Here is a 16,579-nt window from a genome sequence, read left to right on the forward strand (position 1 = left end):
TCATTGGAGATGCAAGAAAAGCAATTACTTCTTCAACAGCTTCGAACTTCCAAGCTCATTTTTCATGCTGATAGTGGAGGTTATGATCATAATCGCCTGCATTGTTAAACTAGGACTCAGAGTTTATTTTAGCATTATCAAAAAGTCATCCTTCCATAGAAAAGGCCTGGAGAGGTTTGAAAAAACACCCACGTCTGCAAGATTATCAACAAAGTTTTCATTCTGGCATTTTCAATTAAGCTCTACCATAATAAGAATAATTCACAGATAAATGCTGTATTTAACTGACCGCTCTTGTAATTTACTTCAATAGGTCCTGGGCTTTAACACACGCCAGCGTAAAGCTTTCCTGAACGCTGTAATGCGCTGGGGCATGCCGTCTCAGGATGCTTTTCTTCTCAGTGGCTTGTAAGAGACCTCAAGGGCAAGACTGAGAAAGAATTCAAGTACGTAACAGACAGTTTATCATACGGAGGACCAAAGCTGCCATAATCAAAAGTAAACAAATTAATAGTCATGTTTTTTGTAGATTTACTTGCAATTAAATGAACAAAAATAACAGTAAAAGTAAATTTAGTCGTGATTAAATGTATTTTAAATCAGTATATCAGATGTTAATCACCAGTAAGTGAAAACTTGATCCCGTGACACACTTAATAAATGCTAAAATGCAGGGGGTGTTTTGCCGGGTGGGATGGGGGTGATTTGCCTGCAAGGAGGCCTCTACAATTTTTTATTTTTTTTTATCCTCCCCCTCTGATTTTTAGTGCTCCATCTTAAAACAATCTGCAGTACAAACAACAATCAGATCAGAACTGACTTTTACTTTCAGCACTGGTGATCCACAGAAGAGATGTCACAGCCTAGCGGGGGATGATCCAAATCGTTGTCTTCCAACTTTTCACTATGCCACACCAAGCACCACAGTTTCAGAGTGAAAACTGACATTAATGAAAGAGAAATGAACCAGATTCAAAGCGTCAGGAGACTCACAAAGAAATCCTAGAAATATTCCTACTGTATTTGAATTGTGTGCATAACAGAGTGTTAAAAAAACCCAGAAATAAATAGAGTTTTGGAGATAAATAGGGGAAAACACTAAAAGCTATCAATATATAATATATTTATTGATTCAAATATGTAGTTATTTTTTGTTATGGTGGTTTTGGTCCTCCAGACTGTCGGTGCAAAACTGTTTACGCTGTTAAACTTCTTCTAAATCTGGTTTATTCGTCTATCTCTGCCTTCTTCTTTGCCAGAGCTTACGTGTCCTCTCTTTATGCGCCACCTGTGCGAGCCGGTTGCTGATGGAGCCGAGACGTTTGCCGATGGCGTCCCCAGAGAGGGACTGTGTCGACAGCCAGTTCTCACACGTATTGGTGTCATGTCACTTGTGAAGAAGAAGGTTAGACTGAATCTGTTGTCTTTCCTAGATGAAGAGCGATGAGGTGAAAGGTTGCAGGCTATTACATTTTTTAGACTCGTTTCGGGGGGTTCAATTTAACAGAAGTGTGGTTTAATATTCCAGAAAAGACAATTTGGCATGCTATTTTAAAAATTACAACAGAAGAACAGCTGGTGTGTCTGTTTCCAGTATGACGAGACAAGTTTTTAATAACGCCCCAGTCACACAAGCCTAAAGACTGGTCGGTGAACATCTGGCAACTACTGGGCAGAGGAAAATCGTGTATTCCCCACCTGGTTGGCAAGTGGTTGCTGGAAGTTGCTGTGAAATTGCTAAGATTGCTAAGCCTAGAGACCAGTCAGTAACCCCCTCGTTGCTGGGGAAAAATGCTTAAAATGTGATGGTGCAGGTACATTACCTGCAAAGGTGTATGTAAAGGACATAAGACTTAATTTTGAGCAGCTTTACCTTCTGTAAAGTTGGAGGTGTGCAGTCTGCAGCTGCTCCTTCTTGTTCTGCTTCTCCCTGCAAAATTTTAAATATTTTAGTTGTAAGATGATCCTATCACCTCTTTAACAAACACGAGCCAGCTCCCTGCTGGCTCTGTGTCAGAGTCTTTCCTTTGAGTTAAAGAAGTATTTGTGTCAGTAGAAACAAAAATACTTCTTAAAAATTGCAGTCCTGCAGGGCATTTCCATTAAGGTAAAACAGTTGTGCACAAAATAAAATTTGTGTCTCAGTTGTGTTACTGGACTGCACAGATAACAGCTCAGATAAAGATTTCAGATGTTTGTTGTCACTCTGACTATGCAAATGCATTCTTGTGAAATACTTACTGTAAGATTTAAATTAAACGCAGGAACAAAAATAAGGATGAATAAATAGCACAAAATAATGTAAAAGGTAATGCAAAATACATAAAAGGGTCTGCAGAGATGGTGTGCATTTTTACAGTATGTGTTCTGTGTACTTGTTATTGATTCAATAGTTTTATGGTTTGTGGGGGTGGGGGGGTGGTGTTCTTTAGTCTATTTCTGTGTGAGTTGTGGATCCTGTACCTCTTACCAGAGGGCATTAGGGAGAACAGGCTATTGTGTGGATGAGTTATTTTCAGGGTTTTCCCACTGGTCCATATAGGGTCCAGTTCACCAGTTCACTCCTTTTTTTTTTCTCTCTTTCCATTTACAAAGTTTTACAGTTGTTCATCCAAGACAAGAGAGGAAGAGAAGTTTCTAAAATGATTCAGTCTATCTGCGCAGCTTACCCTTGAACATATTTGTCAAATTTATGGATTTCTCTATCCAAAATGTGATAATCTCTAGTTGTAGTGGAGAATGTCCACTTTGCTCGACCATAAAACAAACTCACCTCTGATACAGCTGTGGAGACCGGACGGTAACGCAAAAGTGTGGCAGTTTAATCCAAAGTGTTACTGTGCAGCTAACTAGTGAAAACTGCTGCAATTACCGAATGCAAAAACTGAATGTCTATTGCAGAATAATGCAACTATAAATCATATAAAAAATAAGTTTTGACTTTCTGTTATCTTCATAAATATAATTATAATAAAAGCGTTTTATTTACAGGTTCTTTTGAAGTAGCAGGTCTTACATAAAATGTTAAATCTCTTTTATGTGAAACAGTCAACCATTACATCTTGAAATATCCTTTGATTTCTCTGCTGCTACCACTTAGTCAGTTTATTTTAGTTTATAGAAACATCTCCTATCCAGTTTTCACTCCGACTTGTTTAAACCTGTACACATCCTGATCTCCTATCTGTGCCAAAGGGATCGTGTGATATACTGCCAGACAAACAGGGCATGTGGGTGGTGTGTTTAAAGGTGGTGGGATTAGGTAAAGCGAATATGTGCCAAGTTTTTTTTGTTTTGTTTTTTTACTTTGAGTCTTTCATGCTTTGTGTTCAGATCCAGGAGTTTGAGCACATTAACGGGCGGTGGAGTCTTCCAGAGCTCAAGTCTGAGGTCACCATAGACAAATCCTCCTCCAGGGCCTCCTCTCCTGCAGTGAAAACTGCCACGCCTACCCCCGATGCCAGCTACAACAACACACCGTGCACCTCCAAGCCAGGTAACCATCAACACCCAGCAAGCACGTCCACCAGGGGGCGCTCCACATAAATAAAAGCATTGTTGATCTGTAATGTGCAAATGTGTTTCTTTGTATGAATACATGCAGCGACCCCTGCTCCGGCAGAGAAGCTAGAAAAGAACGGGAAGGAGGGAGAAAAGGAAGAGGACAGGGATGACGCTGAGGCTGCAGTGGAAAAAGAGAAACTGAAGGAGAAGGATGAAGGGAAAGATTTGGATGGCACCAAAACTGGAGATCCTGAAGAGGTGGGATGAGCTCCTCAAAATGCAAACCAAAGCTAAAACCTTTCCAATCGATTTGATTGTCTTCCTAATGATTCCATCACTCTTGATATTTATGCATATTTCTGATTTTGTCAGCAAAACTTTGGCCTAATTTAAGAAATCTCCATTTACTGCACACGTTTCACTTCAATTTAAATGCAAGAGGAGTTTCAGGTTTAAAATTATCCATACAATCAGTTTGACTATAGCAGCAGCTTCAGACAATATTTCATACATTATAAAGCAGTGGCTGACTGAAAGGCAGAAAAACACACCCAAAAAATGACACCACACACAGCCATCCAAATGTTAAGTATATTAAAAGGCCACAAAAACAAATGTACAGATGGTCCCTGATGTTAGCACGATTTTCCCCTTTGCGACCATAGACTGTATATAAAAGATGGACCAGTGGTTGCCAGATGGCCTTGAGGCCTGTGTTACTGGGGCCTTATTCACTTAATTCTACACTGTTGCCATGATTGTCACACATTCAGCAAGATGGTCCTGGGTTTGAGTTTGCATGTTCACCTCGTGTCTGCGTGTCTGGGTACAACGGCTTCCTCCCACAGTCCAGAGACACGCACAGGGCCAGGCTAATTGGTGATTCTAAATTGTTCGTAGGTGTGGATATAAGTGTGAATGTTTGTCTGTCTCTTAGTGCTAGCTCTGCGGTAGACTGGAAACCTGTCCAGGGTGTACCCTGGGATAGTCTCCAGCCCTGAATTGGATAAGTGGAAGAAAATGGATGGATGGTTTGTCAGCATTAGAGTGAAACAGATGATAAAGCAGGGCGTGTTTTAGGATTGGCCTTGTGGTCGATAAGTTGCTACCACATGAGTTTGCATCAGTCAGATTTACTCCTCGAGACTTCGATGACATACTGGCTGCATCTGTCTTTATATACAGTCTGCGGTTCTGCCATGAAGATTTTAACACATAACTGCAAACAAGATGAGGTGATAGCATGTTGTTTTATTCTCCTTAGCTTTCCTCCTCGACAAAAGAAGCATCACAAAATCCATCCTCTGGTCAAAAAACTCTAAACAAAGAAGACAGCGATCTGAAAGAGGACGAGAAGAAAGAAGCAACTGATGACTCAGCTTCCACTACAGAGGAGAAGAAAATACAGGAGGAAAGTAAAGAGGAGACTAAACACGTCCAAGCCAGATACAGAAGTCAAAGACGAGAAATCCGGTGAAAACAAAAAAAAAAAAAGCAGACTTGATAAGCCCGAATGTTAGGCATAACTTTTGTTTGTATTGTGAGATGAAGTCTGACATGCACAAACACATAAAACAGGTTTATGTGACTCAGGTCTGTTTTTTTTGCAGAGGGAGAAAGGGCTGGGGAGGAGAAGGAGAAGGAAAAAGAAAAGCGGGAGAGAACACCTACCACAACGGAAACAGCAGATGCCAAGGATAAGACCGAGGTGTCTGATGTGAGGAAAGGTGTGTGTCTGTTCATTTCCTGGTGGTTAAACCTGCAACAGTATGCTGCAGTAACAGAATAATTAACACTTTTACTGCTGTTGTTGATGACAGAAGAGGTCAAAGGTGAAAAGGATGCTGGGAAAGAAGTCAAAGCAGCGAAGGAGGAGGCGCCGAAGGGTAACGGGAAGCCTCCGGCTGAGCGACCTCGCTTCATGTTCAACATCGCAGATGGTGGCTTCACTGGTTAGTTACAGTAGATGTCCAATAGACTCGCTCTTCTACTGCATTGCACAGGTCGCGAGCCACCCCTCATTTCTTTATATTTTCTTTGCAAGGAGCCAGACTTTCTCATAATTTTTTTTAAGTGGTCTTGAGCAATAGTTCTCCAGGCTTTCTGAAGGCCTGTCAAAGTTGGGGGTTTTTTTGGCTGCTTTTTCAGTCATTTTCAGTCCTTGAAATGACCATGGAGAGGAATTTTCTTGTTTGTTTGCTGACCTGTGAATCCTTCAAGCATATAAAAATGCACCTAACTCAAGGGATGAACCAGTGTTGTGTCTGCTCATAACAGACAACTTAGCAAAAAAAAAAAGAAAAAAAAAAGAGATTTTAAATTGTATCTTTACACACTTTGTCACTAGCAGCCTGTCGCAAAAACACATCATTTGTTCCCATTTCTTTAGCTGAATGTACAAAACAGGCAAACCGTATCTGAAAGTCATGTCTTTGATAAATAGGATGAAAAACAGCAAAGACCTGACACAGGACCTGAGACATGAATCTGGGCCTTCAGCTGATACATCTACTGTTCACTGAAGCCTCATCAGAAATGATCTCTGTGGCTTTTAAAGGAAGGGAAACAGGGAGAAAAGGCAGAGGTATGCCAAATTGCACAAGAACTGAACTGAAAATCATTGGCAACAGGTCTGATGGAGTGATGGACCCAGTTTTGAATCTTTTTGGTTTAAATTGTCAGTATTATGAGGAGGAGGTCAGGAGAGAGGTGAGTGTCTGCAGCCATCTGTAAAACATGGTGGAGACTCTGTCATGGTTTGGAGCTGCATTTCAGCCAGTGGTGTTGGAGATCTTGTCAAAATTGATGGAATTATGAACGCAGAAAAGTACGGTTAGATTTTGACTCATTATGCAATACCATCTGTAAAGCATCTGATTAGAAAACGCTTCATTTTTTTAGCATGGACAGAAAAACACACATTGAAACACTATCAGTCATGGATCGGCCTCCCCAGAGCCCGGACCTCAACGTTATTGAAGCAGTGTGGGATCATCCTGACAGAGAACAAAAGGCAGCCGACATCCAAAGAAGAGCTTCGAATGTCCTTCAAGAAGCCTGGAGAACTATTCTTGAAGACTACTTAAAGAAATGCCAAGAAAGCTGCCTCAGAGAGTTCAGACTGTGCTGAAGAATAAAGATGGTCACACCAAATATTGACTTTCAAGCTTTTTAGAATTGTACAAACTCTGTTTTTTTATATTGCCATGTATATTTCAGTAACTCACTGCTCTTTTTTCTTATTTTCCTAACAAAATATAAAGAAATGAGGGGTGGCTCAAAATTTTTGCGCAACACTGTACATCATAGCATACATACATCAAAGTTTCCTTTGTCAGTAGCTTTGTTTCCTGTGTAATACTTACTTTATTTTCTAAGAATTTCTGTGGTAGTCAGAAAAAAGAATCAAGGGAAGTGTTTGTGTTGCCTTTCTGTTAAATTAAATTTCATAGCAAAATCCATAAAGCCCATTCTAACATCACGCTTCCAGTGATGTTTACATCATACTTCTTTTAGGAACTTCTCCAAGTCTACAAGACATTAAAAACAAACAAACACAGACTCGTTAAAACGTTGTCTGCTAATAATAAATGCAAATCTAAATCTTTTAGATTTTCCCCTGCAACCATCAGTGCACTTTCACTGTGTGAATATTGGCTTTCTTTCTCAACGACTCCCTGATTAATCAAGGTGCGAGGGTGAAAATATCTTAACAGCTGGTCCAAAAAGTTACGAATCAGTGTAAACAACATAAAATGACCAAGTAAAACATTGCCCTGATGTTCCAGAGTTTCTGTACAAAAAGCAGCATGAGCCAGAAGTATCTCTGGGTGCGCTGTGTAAACCCACCTCGTTTTCTTCACCCCGTTGCTGACTTCTCTCCGCAGAGCTGCACACTCGCTGGCAGAACGAGGAGCGGGCTGCATCTCCTCGGGGAGATGAACGAGATCTGGCACCCGCCGGCACGACTTCTGGCTGCTGGCGGGAATCGTGATGTATCCTTGACAGCAGTTGCCCGGGCGATGACCCTAGTGTGTTTATTTTTCTATTTGCCGGCAGAAGCCTAACGTAATAAGTCAACAAGCCGGCCAGACCTCAGTAAACAGCAAACTGTGTCTGCTGGATGCTGATGTAGAGGGTCATTTAGTTCGGTTTGTTCTCCTCTATTATGGTCATTAACTTTGTGGAGTATTCACATTAAACTCAGTTTTCATTATATACAAACTAAATGCTGAGGCCTAAATAGAGTGATATAGAAGGGGAGAAATGCTTTTGCTTCAGAAGCTGCATGAAATCTGTTTAGTACTAAAATAAAAAAACAAACACACACACGCAACGCACTTTAAAGAATAACTCAGTTTTGGAAGGGAAATGCCCTTTGTTTTATTCTGTGTGAGCGTAAGATTAGAAGATAGCTGCTTATCTTTGCGCAATGCCATTGTTTTGGGTGGACTTCTATTTTAAAGCCTGAGTGTGGGATTTGGGCTGTTGCCATGTTGGTTTTGGAGCCAGAAGTGACTGCATTTGTACGAGAGGTTCATGTGCAAAAGTCATCAAATGATTCTTGCTTGCTTCCTAGTAAGGTGGTAACAGATACCAGTGTATTACTGCTGATGTATGAGGTCTATAGGAAATTTACTCGCTTTGGGGACAGCCCCAGTGGCTATTATAGGAAACTGCAAGTTTAGTACTTGTGCTTATGCTGCCGTTCATCTGTAGTGTGTCAAGCCGTCAGGCCACTGGTTACCTCAGCTGTCAATATGTGTCCATTTATATTTACTCTGTTGGAGGCTGTAAAACTTTATGAAAGGAGTCTGATACAAGTCAATGAGTCAGTGAAACTCACTTCTGACCGATGACAGCATACTGAGGTGAGTTGTTGAGGATATCTAACTCTTCTGTCGGTAAACCTGCTGGTTTTTGCCGCTCTTAGCCTCTGTTAGTGAAACTTTCTTCAAAGTGGATCTAGCATTGGACCTCAGACACTTAGCAAATAAACAGTCATACAATGTGAGAAGGTAATTCAACTGTTTATCAGAGGGAAAGTGTGCTTTTTAAGATACTCAAAGCCTAACATTAACTTGCATAATGTTAACTTATAACCAGGGGTGAAGTAGTTTTAAATTATTGCCAGTACTATGACAAACAACCATATATATATATATATATATATATATATATATATATCTATATCTCTATCTCTCTCTCTCTCTCTCTCTCTCTCTCTCTCTCTCTCTGTCTCTCTCTCTGTCTCTCTCTCTCTCTCTCTCCCTCCTTCCGCCCTCCTGTTCCGCCCTTGCTTTTCCCGCGCCCCCTCCTCTCCCGTTTTTTCCGGTGCTTTTGGGTCCGGCCAGTTACATGATTGGGTCGAATGAGGTGTCCAATCAAAATGGGAGGGTCTAGCCTGCCATATAAAATGCACTACATATGTCCCGCGGACGTGGCCAGTTAACAGGCTAACATAGTAAAGGTTGGGCGTTGACTCAAGCTCCGAGGGCAAAGAAGCTAAAGAATTGAGGCTCCAGCATAGCACGAACAGTCCAGAAACAATTTGAAATGAGAAAAAAAAAAGAAGCTATTTATTAACTGATTAAGTCGTGTTTTAGACTGCTTATTGCTAGCGGATCTATTCTGACTGAAAGTGCAGCCGGGACTGGGGTCTGAAATAGGGCTTTACAGCAAACAGCTGCTCCCCCTCTTCTAGGTACTGCGTACCGGTGTTACAACCAAATTCCGCGACCCATCATATTCTGCGACCACAGGGGGCGATAGCGTACATCCCTCTGCATGTACGTGCTGAATGAGAGCTGAGCTGGGTGGCAGAAAATCTTATAAATCGTTTGAACCCCTTCCCAAAAAAGTGCTTGGAAACATTTATTTATCGTTTACCAATTTATTGAAGGATGGGTAGTAGTGGGTTTATGTATTTCAAACGATAGAATAAAAGCATTCAATGCAACGGTCCGTCCAGCTGTGTTCAATGTCAAATAAAAACAACGCATTTCCTTCGTCAATGCGAACGAAATAATATCCGTAAGGTTTACAATCTCCTGTTTGGGTGCTTACACAGTTTACGTAATAGTGTCCTTCTCGCTCGTATTCAGCACGTACATGCAGAGGGATGTACGCTATCGCCCCCTGTGGTCGCAGAATTTGGTGTACACCTGTGCAGAATCTTTTAGTGGTACGCAGTACCGGACTATAGTCTCTGGAGCTTGAAAAAGGCGACTGGACTTCTTTTTGTTTCTTGAAGACGTTTCACCTCTCATCCGAAAGGCTTCTTCAGTTCTCAACCAAATGGTGGAGAGACCCAGGTATTTAAACCCCTGTGGGCGTAGTCCCCTGGAGGTGGTTAGGACCCTCTATTGATCATGTGCTTGAACACATGTGCCCAGGTGTGAAGGGGGCGTGGGTCATATTTAATCAGTGGTTTCAGTTGAAACCAATTTAGGACTCCGCTCCATTGTTTCCTGTGGCCTATTGAGGTCACTGGAACAAAGGTGTGAATGGGGGTTGAGACGTTTGGGAAGGGAGCTCAGGACAGCACTGTAAGCGGGGGAAAGTTGGTGACGTAATCCACCTCCTCTGTTCAATGATGGTTGTTCACAGTGGACATAGATGGCTTCTTTCACTCCTCTTTCAAACCATCTGTTTTCCCTGTCCAAAATGTGGACATTGGCATCCTCAAAAGAGTGCCCTTTTTCCTTCAGATGCAGATGTACTGCTGAATCTTGTCCTGTCGAGGTGGCTCTTCTATGTTGTGCCATTCGTTTGTGAAGAGGCTGTTTGGTTTCACCAATGTAGAGGTCCGAGCACTCTTCACTGCACTGAACAGCATACACTACAAAGCGCTGATCTTGTGTTTGGCGGGTTTGTCCTTGGGATGAACCAGTTTTTGTCTTAGGGTGTGACTTGGTTTGAAGTATACTGAGATGTCATGCTTGGAGAAAATTCTTCTGAGTTTCTCTGACAAGCCTGACACATATGGGATGACAATGTTGTTCCTCTTGTCCTTCCCATTCTCTGTAGTTTGTGTTTGGGCCTTCATCCCTGTGCATCTTAGCTGATTTGATGAAGGCCCAGTTGGGGTAACCGCATGTTTTGAGGGGCTTTCTTAATGTGTGTGTGTTCCTTATGCTTCCCTTCTGCCTTAGAGGGAACACTTTCCGCACGGTGTTGTAGGGTCCTGATCACCCCAAGTTTGTGTTCCAGAGGGTGGTGGGAGTCAAAGAGGAGATACTGGTTTGTGTGTGTGGGCTTCCGGTAAACTTCAATGTTGAGGCTTCCATCTTCCTCGATAAGCACCGCACAGTCCAGGAATGGTAACTTGTTATCTCTGGTGTCCTCCCTGGTAAAACGTATGTATTTATCCACTTAGTTAATGTGACGAGTGAAGGCTTCTACTTCTTGGGTTTTGATTTTGACCCAGGTGTCATCTACATATCTGTACCAGTGGCTAGGTGCCTTCCCTTTGAAAGAACCAAGAGCTTTACTTTCCACTTCCTCCTCCATGTAAAGGTTGGCTACAATGGGAGACACTGGGGAGCCCATGGCACATCCATGCTTCTGTCTGTAGAATCCATCATTGTATTTAAAATATGTTGTGGTAAGGCAGAGATCTAAAAGTGCACAAATCTGATCTGGGGTGAAGCTGGTTCTGTTCAGTAAGGAATCGTCTTCCTGTAGTCGTCTTCTGACGGTCTCCACTGCCTCAGTTGTAGGTATGCAAGTGAAAAGTGAAACCACATCAAAGGACACCATGGTTTCATCTGGATCCAGTACAAGATTCTGGACCTTGTTAGTAAAATCTGTAGAGTTTTCAATGTGGTGGGGTGTGATGCCAACAAGCGGTGATAAGATGGTGGCGAGGTGTTTGGAAATGTTGTAGGTGACCGAGTTTATACTGCTGATAATGGGGCGAAGTGGGACTCCTTCTTTGTGGATCTTTGGGAGTCCATAAATGCATGGAGTGGCTTCTCCAGGGTACAGGCGGTAGTAAGTGGGGGCGGTCAATGGCTTTTTCCTTTTCAAGTTGTTGCAGGCAGCAAACAACTTTTTTCTTGTAGTTGCTTGTGGGATCACGTCTCAAGACCTCATAAGTATTGTTGTCACTGAGGAGTGTAGTAATTTTGTTGTGGTAATCCGATGAATTCAGCACAACCGTGCACCTCCCCTTGTCGGCTGGCAGTATGGTGATGTTTTGATCCTTGCTTAGGGCTGTGATGGCCTTCTTCTCCTGAATGGTGAGGTTGGATGGAGGAAGTCTTGCACTGGAGGAGGTCATAACCACCTCCAGGGGACTACGCCCACAGGGGTTTAAATACCTGGGTCTCTCCACCATTTGGTTGAGAACTGAAGAAGCCTTTCGGATGAGAGGTGAAACGTCTTCAAGAAACAAAAAGAAGTCCAGTCGCCTTTTTAAAGCTCCAGAGACTACTATGACCTGGATAACTGAGAATCTACACAGACATACCGGACTATACTTTCACCCCTGCTTATAACCGTTAGCTGTTGTTGTTTAGCTGGATCATGTCAGCTGTGCAGAGATGGGAGGGTCACATGTCTAATCTGCTGACAAAAAGTAACTGCAATGATATTGGGAATAAATGAGCATGTTTATGGTAAATGGTAAATGGACTAGTTCTTATATAGCGCTTTTCTACTCAGATATGAGCACTCAAAGCGCTTACACAATGCACGTTTTAGTGTGGTAGAGCCCTGATCTGAGTTCAGGAGATGAACACTTGAGGTGAGGAGGGAGGAAGAGGATGAGGTGGAAATGAGGGACGAGAGAGAGCAGGGGTGGAGGAGAAAATGTTAAAGAGTCAATTATAGTTTGAAAGTGCTATTTGAGATCTTTAAACTTATAAGGTGTACTATGTTCTCTAGCTGCATACATAAAATGCAATGAGGCAGAAGGGTGATGTCCATCTCAGCCGCTGTATTCAAGATGGTGGCGCAACATGACATTTTTAATGGATTAATTCTAAATTTATGACGTAATTACACAGTAATCAGTCTATGTTTATGAGCACAACATTCTTTTTTTTCCTATTAAATAAACTAAAAAAATTACTCTTCCTTTAAATTCAGGTTGTTTAATAACTCCAGACAGAACAACTTGCTTTTTCTCCAGTCTTTGTATTTGTATTTAAGCTAAACCAACCAACTTCAACCCTTAACATCATTGTCTAATTTGTGTTTTAAACCAATTAAATGCAATTAAGTGCTAAAATGGCAAGCTTAGTGATTAGCAGGTACTTTTATATAGCACATTTTTACGCTGACCTTGTCTAACATTCACACTCCACTGGATGCTTCAGGGGAAACTGTTCAATATCTTGCACGAGGATATTTCATCATGGGGAGAGGAGGAGCCAGTGATTAAAGCCTTCCAATTATAGTAGACAACCCAGTCTAGTGCCTGAGCCACAGACACCCCAAAACATGATTAGAGATGCCACAAATTAGGTGGAAGTGACATATCTATATGTGTGTTGGCTACCTTCCCTCCTTTTCATACAACTCAGTGATTAGGTTACCATGGGACACCTCTCATGAAATTGCAGATGTTTCCAGTTACTTTTACTCCATTTCTTTGAGTTTTTATTCTGAGCTACATTAATGCCCTTCTTGACCCAGCTCTCACCTTAATGGACACGCATGATAGTTGTATTTATGTCCAGATTTAACTGTTGGTATGAACATACTTTTTTGAAAACATGCATATATTTTAAAAATTAATGTGATTAAAAGTGTTCCCAAACAAATACCAAATGTCTAAAAGTGCTTCTTGTTGCGCTTCAAAGTGATTTTGTATGCCGGGTCGGACGCTTCATGTTGTCTTATTCCCAAAGTGTTTACATGACCCTTGACCTCAGTGCCAGTCACGGCTACGCTCGATGGCAGGACATCCAGAATGATCCCCAGTTTGCCATCATCAATGAGCCTTTCAAGTCACAGGCGAATAAAGGCAACTTCCTGGAAATGAAGAACAAGTTCCTGGCTCGGCGCTTCAAGGTAAGACAGGTCTTCGCTAAACCTTCAAGTCCACTTTCAAAATTAGACTGGCACATTTTATAATTTCAGTTTCCTCCAAGCGCTCAAAGTTCTCACATTTTGCCTATTCATACCAGCTATTTGGGTACGTGTGTTTGTGCGCTGTGGACATGACAGTAGACGGTTTCAGTTGCTATAAATAGTCTTGCGGTCCGGTGTCTTCGATCACTTGACTCGTTTGAAGGTCAGATGCCCCTAGACCCACATATTAGCCAAATGGTATTGCTGACCGCTGCATTTCTGGAAGAGCGCTCATCCTGTTTTTGAGCGGCTCACATGTTCCAGATCCTGCACTCAACATCCTCATTTACTGTATTGCTGTCTCTGTCTCAGCCTCGTTGTTGCTTATTAACCTTCTTGCTAAATTATTGGAAATATTTTGGTAAATCTGCCATCAAGAATGCGCAGGACAGCAAAAATGAAAATGATTTCTCACCATATTTCCCAGTTTTAGTTGTAATTGGTTGTGCAACACAGCAGCCTCTTTTGCAACACGCTTACTACAAATGACTCCCTTTTCCAGGACACACATATAGTACATTAATGCCTGAAGCTGGATTACTCATGAAATGCTTGTATTATTATTATATGTTATGCCAACTAAAGCATTTTTTTTAAAGATTAAAGAATTAGTGAGAAAATTGGGATGATTTGGAGGTATCAGTATAATTAGAGCAAAGGGCAAAGAAAAAAGGAAATCAAGCCACGAGTTTGTAGAAATTATTTTCTACATCTGTGCTTTAGTTAAATGTAAAAAATTCACATTTGTTTTTTAGTTTTCTTTTGGCTAAGTGTGACATTGATTTATTAAAACATCTATTTAATTGTATACTACTTTATGTCATGTATTATTAGTAGTATTTTTTCATTAGATGTGTGGGCTTTCTCGGTGAACAGAGGTTTCAGCTGTATATCTAGCACCTGTGCAGCCTAGAAACTGAGTGTCTAGAACTTACTCTCAAATTACCTTGGGAAGCTGAATGTGTTGATTCATGCACAATGTTTTAAATGCATAAGAAAATGTGATATAAATTTTTTTGTTTCTCATCATTATCAGTCATGAGTTTTCTTGTTCCTTCTGGACACACTTTGCAAGTATCACTGTAGAAAATACTGGAATAAATCAAACTTATCAGATGAAGATCCTCCCTTAAAGAGAGAAACACTTACTGGATTCAGATTGTTTTTCTTTGAGTGGCGCCTTCCAATGGAAATATATAAACCTCAAAAAACAAAAAAACAAAACAAAACAAGACACTGTCTTTTAAATTGGAAATAAATTTGTTTATTTTTATGACTTTTTTTATGCCCAGGATACTTAGTGTATTTGGTCAGTGTTGGGTATTGATAGCATTTCCTCTATTAGGACAGGAGGTAGTGTATTTGCACTGTGCAAGTGACTGCTGATACATTTTTCCATTAATAGATTGTTTTGTTTAAAAATGTGAAAAAAGCTCTCTCAATTACCCAGAGCCCATGTGACACCTTTACTAGAGCCTGGCTGATGCACAGTTTTTAATACCGATATTGGTACCAATATTTGGTGATTTAAAATCTGATATTCTAGTATATCAGCTCATATTTTTTTTCTTTCAGACATATAAAACTGAAACAGTTTTCCCTAACATTTGTTATGTAGTTATTTATTTAGTCATTTATGCTCTGTTCAGATCAGCTGGTTGTTGTGTTTGTAGCATTCCAAACGTGGGCTGCCAACAGGGTCGTTGCAGAGTGCCCTCTGGTGAACAAACTTTGCAACAATAACACTTATAACATGGTTGAAGGGTGTTTCTCCCATCTCATTCACTTTATACATTTTCATTTGTCGGCCTTTATGACTACCAATACCAATAGATCAGCGACTAGCTAATCAGACCATAATACTGGCCCGCCAAAAATCTGGTCAGGTTCGAATCTTCACAATGCCATTTTTGTTCAAACAGTCCAAAATGAGTAAAAATAAACTATGATTATTATTTAGAATTTTTAAAAAAGCAGCAAATCTTTGCATTTTTAAAGCTGGAATCATGTTTTATACATTAAAAACAATTTAAACAGTTTTCTGTCAGTTACTAGATCAGTTTCAGCTGTACTTGTGTAATCTGTTAGGTAGTTGAATTCCTAACAAAATTTAAGAGTTTAAAGGTTTTTCATATCCTTTGTGTGTAGAAATCTTCATTTTTAAAGCATTTAGTAGATACACGTAGAAGCTACATGTAACATAAACATTAAATAAATGTAATAACATGCACATATGAGGCAAAAGTATAATAGTTCATGAAAAAATACAGCTCATACTTAAGCAGAGTAAAGCTCCTGGTTACATTTTTAGCATACTAACTTTAACTGTATACAATGACAGTTTCTATATTGTAGATGTTGTATAGCATTAATATGTAGTATGGGAGTGAAGCTCTTGTGTAACTTATGCAACAAGAGAGCCCTTGAGGCACTGCAGACCAAGTGAACTGGCAAATTTTAGCACTGTGTAATGTTTTTGTAACTCGATATCTGTGTTGAAGTGCATTTCAAAACAGCACTGTCATTTTTGAGCTCAGAGTGTGCAGGAAGGCCCGTAATACAGTACAAACCAAAATCAGTACAGTTATTAAATCATTTGTCATAATAAAAGCACAGATACCTTGTTGTGGTTTCAGTGACCTTGGACTTACAAACAGTCCTTTTTCTGCTCTTTCTCTTTTGGCCTTCTCCTGATCGGTTATCCTCCAGCTGTTGGAGCAGGCGCTGGTGATAGAGGAGCAGTTGCGGCGGGCAGCTTACCTAAACATGACCCAGGACCCCAGCCACCCGGCCATGGCGCTTAATGCACGCTTTGCAGAGGTGGAGTGCCTGGCGGAGTCACACCAGCACCTCAGCAAGGAATCCCTGGCAGGGAACAAGCCAGCCAATGCTGTCCTGCACAAAGGTCAGGACTGATCGGATGAAAGGCGCCAAGACTTATGTGGAAATTGTTTCTTGTGTATCAAACAAAAGCTAACACAAATGTTCATGTCAG

At 40.9% G+C, this 16,579-nt stretch overlaps 1 protein-coding gene across 1 annotated transcript in view; it reads left to right on the forward strand.

The window, feature by feature from the left end:
* chd3 (chromodomain helicase DNA binding protein 3) overlaps positions 1-16,579 on the forward strand; it is a 49,486-nt gene that overhangs the window by 26,269 nt on the left and 6,638 nt on the right. The window contains 15 exon segments of the mRNA XM_030753720.1: positions 312-386; positions 389-446; positions 1,260-1,272; positions 1,274-1,405; positions 3,334-3,496; positions 3,605-3,762; positions 4,769-4,939; positions 4,941-4,977; positions 5,115-5,231; positions 5,325-5,456; positions 7,392-7,434; positions 7,436-7,460; positions 7,462-7,499; positions 13,392-13,524; positions 16,294-16,489. Coding sequence (XP_030609580.1) covers positions 312-386; positions 389-446; positions 1,260-1,272; positions 1,274-1,405; positions 3,334-3,496; positions 3,605-3,762; positions 4,769-4,939; positions 4,941-4,977; positions 5,115-5,231; positions 5,325-5,456; positions 7,392-7,434; positions 7,436-7,460; positions 7,462-7,499; positions 13,392-13,524; positions 16,294-16,489 — 1,491 coding nt within the window.

The sequence above is a fragment of the Archocentrus centrarchus genome, chromosome 18, assembly GCF_007364275.1.
Source record: "Archocentrus centrarchus isolate MPI-CPG fArcCen1 chromosome 18, fArcCen1, whole genome shotgun sequence".
In the NCBI taxonomy this organism is placed as follows: domain Eukaryota; kingdom Metazoa; phylum Chordata; class Actinopteri; order Cichliformes; family Cichlidae; genus Archocentrus; species Archocentrus centrarchus.